At 37.0% G+C, this 9150-nt stretch overlaps 1 protein-coding gene across 1 annotated transcript; it reads right to left on the bottom strand.

Moving 5' to 3' along the window:
• Positions 1-537: 537 nt before the first annotated feature.
• Positions 538-9119, bottom strand: TMED5 (transmembrane p24 trafficking protein 5). Its single transcript, XM_079313689.1, has 4 exons — positions 8854-9119; positions 6495-6592; positions 5647-5830; positions 538-3413 (listed from the first exon to the last, which is right to left on the bottom strand). Exons 1-4 carry the CDS (start codon positions 9031-9033, stop codon positions 3195-3197), a joined length of 681 nt encoding a protein of 226 aa, XP_079169815.1. The 5' UTR covers positions 9034-9119; the 3' UTR covers positions 538-3194.
• Positions 9120-9150: the final 31 nt, after the last annotated feature.

Here is a 9150-nt window from a genome sequence, read left to right as displayed (position 1 = left end):
AAGGAAGTTCCTGTTTCATTACTTGAACAATGTGGTTTGCAGGCTTCCGGACAGGCCTGGGTGTCTGAGAGCTCTTATGAAATGGTAAACAAGCTTGGATTTGTCGTGTATTGCTCAATTACCTGAAAAAAATGCTCCAATATTTTGAGCTTTATTCTCAGGATTTTGAATATTATTTTATGAATAATGCAAAAGTATTACGGATTAATAACTAGTAGTAATTTATGAGATTCTTAATTGTGAGCTTGTGATTGTGGTACTATTTCCTGTTGATGTTTGCTGCTTAAATACAGTTAAGTATGTTAAATACTTCCTCTTAGACCCTGAGGTTGGTGTCTTTCTAATCTGACACCTGTGTGAATGTTAAATTACTTGCACTGATGAAGTTGATATTTACAGTGATTAAGAATTGAATTTGAACACTGCATGAGGAAGAAATGAAAAAGCTGCATTACTAAAACCAAATTTTCTGTTAGCTTAGCATTCTTTATCTTTTGCAGCATTCATAGCATTCTTCATTACAAAACAACACAAAAACAGGTTTAAATTTGATTTATTGAAAATCAGTTTTGCATAATTATTCAACATCTGCAAGTTTTAAAACACTTAATTCTGAATAAAAAGTCCATTAAGAAAAAAATGTAATTTATATTCTCCTTTGTAAATTGTATACAGTCAAAAGCAATCTACTCTTCAAAATCCAAGTACAATGTTACTTAACTGCATGTTTGAATACCAAATCCTTCACCTATCATAAACATATTCCAGCTGCCAAAGTCAGTGAACCTTTCTAGTTATTCCTGCTTTCATTTTCTCTAGTGGACCTTGAATGAAGAGCAAATACAGTCAGAGCTCTTAGCTGCAAAACAGTAATTTCTTCCAGACGAACTCTGCTGCCGATGGTTGTGTTTTCCTTCTCCCAGAGATTGCTGCTTGTAACAGGAGACACTGAACTGCAGCAGTCCTGCATCTTTGATCAGAGCAGGCTGCATCCAGTAGCAGGTTAAACTGGGACACCAAACAGTTTTGCCACTGATGTGTAACTATAGAGAGGCACAGCAGAGCAGCTGGGAAACCAAATCCCTTAAGGTGCCCTTGGAAAACTTGGCAGAGCTTATTTGTTGGGAGTTCTAAGCTGAAATCTCGATTCTAGTAGCTTGGAGAGCAGAGGTAGATGTCTTAGTCACAGCTTCCCAGAGCTGGTTCAGCATTTTGCAGATGGTTTGGAGCATCACAGGTGGTGATGCAAGCAAAGGTAACAACATGGTATAATGCTACTGAGAGAGGGACAGGGAAATGGCAGGAAAACATTATTTGCTACTCTAGCTGAAAGAATTGTTTTTTCCTAGACATTGTTCTTATCATAGAAATAAACTTTCTACCTCCAGGCAGTTTAGAATAGAAAGCATCATATGGAAGTAAGATACACAAAACTTTAAAGGGGTACAGTCTTATTTTGGGCACAGCTTTGCAGAAAGATGAAGTAGCTCAAAAGCCTTTAGAGCCCACTATAACAAGTTCTGTAATAATAGTACTTTTGCTTATAAAAACTATTTAGAAATATTATTGCTAGGCCCTCTTGTCTGAAGTTGAAGCTGAAGTGCTGTTTCTATGTCTGTAGCCCTTGCTAGCATCTGTTTCTTTTGAACAACGTATTTCATCAATGTACATATTGACCCTGTTTTTATTAATAAAACAATATTTAATCACAGAAAGTCTTAAAAGTTGCAACTCTGCCATTCATACAGATGACTCCACAACAGGCACAACACTACTACATATACTTCTTTAAAACACTTTTTTAAAAAGTGTTTTTAATAAAATTAAAAAAACCCAAAACTCTTACAATGAAACGTAGTTAACATACTTATACAAGAAATTCCAATGACTTGGCACACTGTAAAAATTACTAACTTGAAACTACTGGAAAAAATTAATTCTCACGCACCAGGGGTTTTGGCAAAAACTATACCCTCACTTTACTGTTAAAAACCACTTCATCTAGATATTATGAATTTCTGACTTGGTATTAGCTTTGCCTTAGTGATACTAAGTTGATCACAAAACTTACTGCTTCTGTGATTTGTGCCTTATTCAGATGAACAGCTAGGTACAGAAACATGGGTTATATGAAGAATGTACTTATATAGCTAAAAGATTTGTGAGGGTGAGCAAAAAGGGAGAGTTTGGATGAACAGCTTTGGTTTTATATGCTCATGTGCTGACTGTTACATTAGTCATACTTGTAACAAAAATGAAGTGGAAAATAAGAGGGATTTTGAGACTACAGCAATCAAAGTTTGTTTTGGCATATCATGACACCCCCTGCCTTTATTAAAAGGAAAAAACATGAGAAATTACTTTTTAAAAAGTAATCTATTACATGAGGTTACAGTAACTAAGAACTTGTAAATCATAGTTCAAAGTGTGCCTCTATTTGTTTGTATACCATATAGTCACTTGTCTCATGTAACAGCCAAAAAGGAAAATACAATTGTGCAACTACAGGACAAAAGGATTTATGAACATTAATTGTACCTATTTGCTCCAATTGTTCACATTGATGGTGCTTTTTTTTAAAGTGCTGATATTAGTAATCTGTTATAAAAAGAGATCTCATGTTCTTACATAGTTAGCCCAGTGTTTCTCCATGATGCCAAAGAAACAAAAACTGAGGATTTTTAAAAACATGTAATTTTGAAGAAAAATGACAGTAACTACTAATCCTGTAAACTTAGGCACATGTAAATTTAATCAGAATTTAACAGCACCTAAACCAATATCTAATTTACTACTTGAACTTTTATGTGAAAATTAAGAAAATGACAGTTATATTAACATTACTTTGCATATGCACCAAGTGGGCTATGCATAAAGTAGGCATTAACAATCATTAACAAATCCTACAAGTACAAAAAAATAGTAGCATTTGGAAAAATGGGAGAGCTTGGGAGGCATTATGTTCATTTAAAAAAAAACAAACAAAAAAACCCAACAACCCACCACAAAAAAAACAACAGAAAACCCCCAAACACAAACACAACCAGCACTATCACATCCAAAAAGCCCAACATGAATTGCAAACCTGATTTTTACTGTCTGTTCAAAAGAATCTGAAAGGTCTTTACTTTCTGTAGTTTATTGCTCCCCTTCTCCCCCATACCTGTTATATTGTTATGATCATAATATGAATATTAAGTTCTACTTTTCCTCTTATCTTCAAAGAGACTTTTCAACATGTAAACCTGAACAGCTGATACCACCACCATTACTCCCAAGTTGACCATGGACCAGAAATTCACTCTGTCAAAGTTGCTTTCCTGTATGTTTCGGTCACGAGCCTCAAATGCTCTGAGCAGGGTCTGAATCTGGACACTTTTGCTTAATCTGGCTTTGACACTGTTGATGGATTCCTGGTAAGTAACAAAAGAGTATTTTTAGGAAAAAAAAACGGAATTAAGTGTACAGCTTGCAGCACATGCACAATTATGGATACTGTATTACCACCAATAATTTAATTTCTTGACAAGTGGAGAGTTAATTTCATTTTAAAATATACATATCACAGTTTTCATTAATTTGTCTAGCCTGTTCATTGTGTATCACCTAAAAAGATGTAATTAATGTAGCATTAGTGTTCTGTAGTAATTTTTTTTCTTTCACAGATAGGGAGGTAAGAGAGAAATCAAACCTATTTGGACAAATAAAAACTAGTGAGTTTGCAGAACTTGTCTCAAAACAAATTATGTAGTGGCAAGCAAATTTAGAGGTTTTTCTGCTGCACAATGTAATTAAGGAGATGTTGTAATGGAAACTACAATCAGGGCTATATCTGTAGCAAAAGGAAAGTACAGTAATGTTGCATTCCTGTCTACTTCTGGTGTTTCCACTGTAGTGGCTATAAACTGTTGCTTCAGCCTTGATACAAAAGAAGAATTTTAGCAAAGGACAGAGTGTGACTCTGAACTAGAGGAAGTACTTGAACACTCCATCCATGACAACAGCAGCTCAAGATTCACACCTTACTCTGCACTTACTAAGTAAACATTTGGTCCTATGATCTGCTGAATTATGTTCTTGATATAATTATGGATTCTGAAGTAACTTTTAGTGAGAAGAGTAACATTTGCAGTAAGAGGAGGCTAATAATTAAAAAGCCCCCCATAACCATAAGGTTAAACACAGCAGTAATATTTTCTCTGTTTCATATTTAATAAAATATTTCAAAATATCCATTCTGGGGAGTGAAATAAGTTTATGATGATAAAGTTCATTGTTACACAATAAGGAAAATGAACACCACACAAGAGCTTTAAACGTAAGACATAATTCCTCACTTTTGCCAGAAAATGTGTTCTCATTAAGGAATTAAACTACTGAGTGCTTATGTTACTACTCATAGAGCTTACAGGGAAAGTAATACTTGGCTAAGTAAACAATGGGATGAAACACTAATTTTAACTTCACAAAAACTACCTACTTTATATGATTTTCAAGCCTCTCAAAGCTAAGTTCTGCATATTTTCTTTTGGAAGAGATATCACTATGAAAACAAGTATCTGTGAAATCCCTTCAAGTATTTTCTAAGTGCAAGTGGGATTTTCTTCACAGCTTCACATAAATTTTGCTTTTTTCTAAGTGTCTTGATTACCAATTTTAAAGATCTGCTCAAATTTTCAGATTCAGTATTTGGTTTTATTATTATTTAAAAGTGTGTTACACACCTATAAAACATTTTAAACATTTTTTGTTTCATTATTTAAAAATCTGCATTATGTTTATGGCATATAATACACTGTATTTTCTACATGATATATTCAGTAAGTGTGTGCAGATGTTGGGGTTTTGGATTGGTTTTTTTTTAAAGATACCTATTGTCTGTAGCTGTGATCCAACAATAGCCTACTGCATCCTACCAAGCATTAAGAACCATGGTATTGTAGCACCAAGCAATCCTTTGCTTCTACAGTAATCTCAATATTTAATGATCATAAGGGGGATAAGAGTTTTGACTCAGCAGTAATCTGAATCCTGTATCAAACAGGCTCAGCATACAGTTTAAACAAATATAACCACTCCATGTCTGCAAAGAGGAACCTGTAGTTTATAAAAATTAACTTTCATTCTGTTTATCAGTTTGAAAAGGTGTAGTAAAATTTGGGGGCAAGAAACCTAATACAGTAATATCTAATTTACTGAAGATAGAAACAATAATCCATACTTCTGCAAAGATGTAATGAAGAGGCTAACACAGTACTTTATCTTTAAATATTGATGAAAATTATGTAGTAATTCCAGCTACATCATTGGGGCCAAATAATACTTTATTGCTCAAAGTATTTATTTCATTGCTGCTAGGGAAGAATGTCTCATTTTAGCAGTAGGAAGAAAGAAAGCTGAATTACAAAGGGACTAAGAGCTAGGCAGTTTCTTCTTGCTGATGAAGGCCTATTCTGAAAAGATCTCCAAGTTTCTGTTTGTAAACAAGAGATCCATGGTGCTAGACTTCCTGTATTAGTAAAAGCAATATATAGAACTGGAATACATTCCAGTATGATGCAACAGAACAAGGCAGAATGGCTACATGTCATTGAGTTTTCTTCCAAATGCTCTTACATTGAATAGAATAAAATACCAAATACTAACCAGAATATCTTCCAATTTCATGTCTAGAAGATCTGTGCCTGTAACATACTTCTTCCAGTCTTCCTCATCTTGACCATCTTCTCCCATATTGTCCAGGATCAATTCAAAGAAAATCACCTTTTCAGAAATGGTACTAAATGTGTTGTCAAAGCAGAACATGTAATCTCCATCTTCTGTTTCCACCCTGTGTATATAAGCAAAAAATTATTAACTACACTTTCTGTGCTGGTTCTCAAAAAGTCAGTTTTTGTAAGCACATCTTTCCCTTTAAAACTGAAAGTTGTGCGCTTGAAAATAAGCAAATCTTCTTTTTGTATAAAAGTAAGAACTCTAAAGACACAATCCCACTAACTCCAAAGGCTCAAATTATGAAGACAGCAGCTTGCTTTCATTTCTTTTCAGGTATTTTAAATCATTGCTAATAATAAAAAAAAAAAAGGCACAATAAGCAGAATTCTTATGCTGTATAGTAAAATTACAGCAAATATTACATTTTTTGACAAAAGGATTGAAAAATAGGGTATTTTTTATCTTATTTCATATGATCTTTTGATATTAGACTTAGAGACCTTTTTCAACTCCATAATAATTATTTTTTTCCACTGAACATTAACAGTTATCATTAAAACAAAAACACCCTTCACTTCATGGTGCAATTAATGTAAAGAACGTTCAGTGTTTATAAAAGGAAAACTGGTATTCTCAAACTGTCCTATTAGAAAGTCTTTTGTAATACTTTAGAATAAAAAGTTCTCAATTTACTTCAGTACTTCATTTAATTGTATTTGCTAAAGAAACCAGTAAAGTTCTTTATGTAACACTTTTGAGTTTGAAGATTTTAAACTTACGTATGAACTCCATCTGATTTTCTTTCATCAAAAACTAGAGTTTCACCTTTTGGGGACAGCAGATGAAAATCAACATCTAATCCTGCTCCATCTAGAACCTGTGAAACAAACAAAAATAACCAACTTCTGACCAACAGAATTCCTGATTGCATCACTGACAGCAACATTTTTAGGGAAGGCAAACGTTTTTAGATAAGGGAACAGACAAATAAAGAATCTGAAAGATTACTGTCTGGATGACCTGACACCAAATGAACTGGAAACAGATGAAAAAATGGCTGAACCTAAAAGCATTTTAGCAATTTCAGAATTTTAAACTAAATGCAATCTAAACCTGCCAGGCTGGGCTTATATACCACTCCCTAACTACTTTTAAGAATGGATGCAGTTTTATTGACAGGCAGGGTTAGACAACCTGTAAAAGTAACAAGAGATGATGAAATCTGGCATTTCTATGGCTGATGTCACTGATTGGTAAGTACCTGCACTACTCCCATTTCAGTGGCAGAATTGTTCTAACAAGTCACTTTTTTGTACATACATGTTACACATATTTGTACACTATGTGCTGTCACCCCTAAGAGCTCTTCGTTGGGTGAATTAACAGTGCTGAAAACAGGACCAAACCTCTTATGTCAATCAAAGCTGTACCACAAAATCTTTTCACCTTTTGATGCACATTTAAGGTCTGAATTCTGCCAGGGCATTCTCTTTTCCCAAAGGTAGAAGGAATTGAAGGTGTTTATCTTCCTAAATTCTCAGGGAGTGTCTACAGCATTACAAAGCTGTGCTGCTTTAGCTGTGTAACCCAGCTACAGTTATATCACCACACCTACTGTGTTGTAGAAATTCTTTACAGGGAAGGTAGTAATTGCATAAGGGGATGCAGAGGGATCATTTTTGTGACATTACTTAAGTCCATGCTAGGGGAATTTTTTGTTTACTTATTTTCCAGTGAGTTTTTTGAGTATAGCAGACTGCTTCTGCTGAAAAGGAGAGCAAAATTTACACTGACTTAAGCTGACAGCGAAGACACTTAAAAAAGGATAAAGGACAAAGAAAATTACTAGCTAAAAGCTGATCAAATTAAAAATCATACATACTGACATATCTTTAGGACTATGATCCAGTCTAAACATCCAGAAAAGAACCTTTGTATTAGCATTGTGTTTATCTTATGTCTTTGGAGAATGACCTGCATCCTATCTTAAATATTCTTATGCTTTAGCCACTAATTTAATTAAGTACAAAATAAATCTATTTGCAGCTATATACAGAGTTCCTTGTCTACACATTCAAACAGAAAACCAAGTCATTACTGTACACAGCACTGCTAAGAAATTTATGCCTGAGTAGAAATAAGTTATGTATATAAAGTTACACACACAAGTTCTTTTTAAAATAATGTCTTTATTTAGCTTATGATCAAACAACAATCCTACTCTGTGCAAAATAAATTTCTGTTTGGTTTAGGGTGCTTTTTTTTCTAAAAAAAGCTTGAACGCCTCTCTTTCATTCTTGCATGTAGCAGTATTAAAAAAAACCACGAATTTCAGCTTTGTCTTTCAGTTGGGAAACAGATGGGAAAAATAGTTGGAGGGAGAAGAGAGACAGATCCTGGCCCACTTAGAGGCACAGTAATGGGGTGGAAGTATATTCAGTGCAGCTTCCCTCACTGTACCTATTTTACTGGATAAAAGTCTTCATTTTAAGGAGGAAAAATAGCCTGAGATCAAGATCTATTCCAGACATTTGTGGGAAACTCGACTCTTCTTAAGGACATCAAAATCTTAATGATAGTCTGTTAAATTGGGCTGCTTCTGTAAAAGTTTCGTCATTGAGATGAAAGGTGTTCAATATCTGCACAAAGATAGGCAAGTACGGGCTCTGTGCATCAGCACAACATTCCTTATGCTTTGGAGCTACAACACAAGGTCACAACCGTGAATTTTCTACATTCTCCCCTTTTCAAGGATGGCGACTTGAGCTCTTCTAAAGTAGAAACAAAAAACTCCCCAAATCACCAAAAGAACTTATTAGAATAATTGAAAGGGCCGGTAAGTTAATTTTGAACTCCCGAAGGCAGAAGTTGTACCAGTGTACAAGTGCAGCGTGGCTCTGCGGGCAGAGCTCGGGCTCGGGGCAGGCACCGCGTCCCTGGGCAGGCGCTGCCCCTCGGGCCGAGGCTGCGGCCTCGGCAAGGCGGGAGCGAGCTGCGGGCAGCAGGACCGGGCGGAGCCGCTCCAGGGCCGCCGGGCACACGGCCCGGACACGGCGGGGCCGCCGGCACGGCGGATGCGGGACCTCAGCTCCCCTCGGGACACCCCGCGCGGAGACGCCCCCTCCCGCCCCGCCCGACCTGGTACTCGAGCTCCAGCGAGGCCTCCTTGCGCATGGGCTGGTAGAAGCACTCCTTGCGGCCGGCGGGCAGCGTGAACGTGAAGTCGCTGTCCAGGGAAGGGCTGAACTCGGCGGCGCGGGGCGGCGGCAGCAGCAGCGCGAGGCACGCGAGCGGCACCAGCAGCAGCCGCGGGCCCATCGCGGCAGCGCCTCGGAGCGCGGAGCCCCCGCGCGCGCACGCACCGAGGGGCGGGGCGCCCCGGGCGGGGCGGGGCCGGTATCGCCCCGCTCCCTCCGCCCCGCCGCGCCAATCACC

The sequence above is a fragment of the Erithacus rubecula genome (genome assembly GCF_903797595.1).
Source record: "Erithacus rubecula genome assembly, chromosome: 10".
Taxonomy (NCBI): domain Eukaryota; kingdom Metazoa; phylum Chordata; class Aves; order Passeriformes; family Muscicapidae; genus Erithacus; species Erithacus rubecula.
This window is presented reverse-complemented; position numbering and strand designations above follow the sequence as displayed.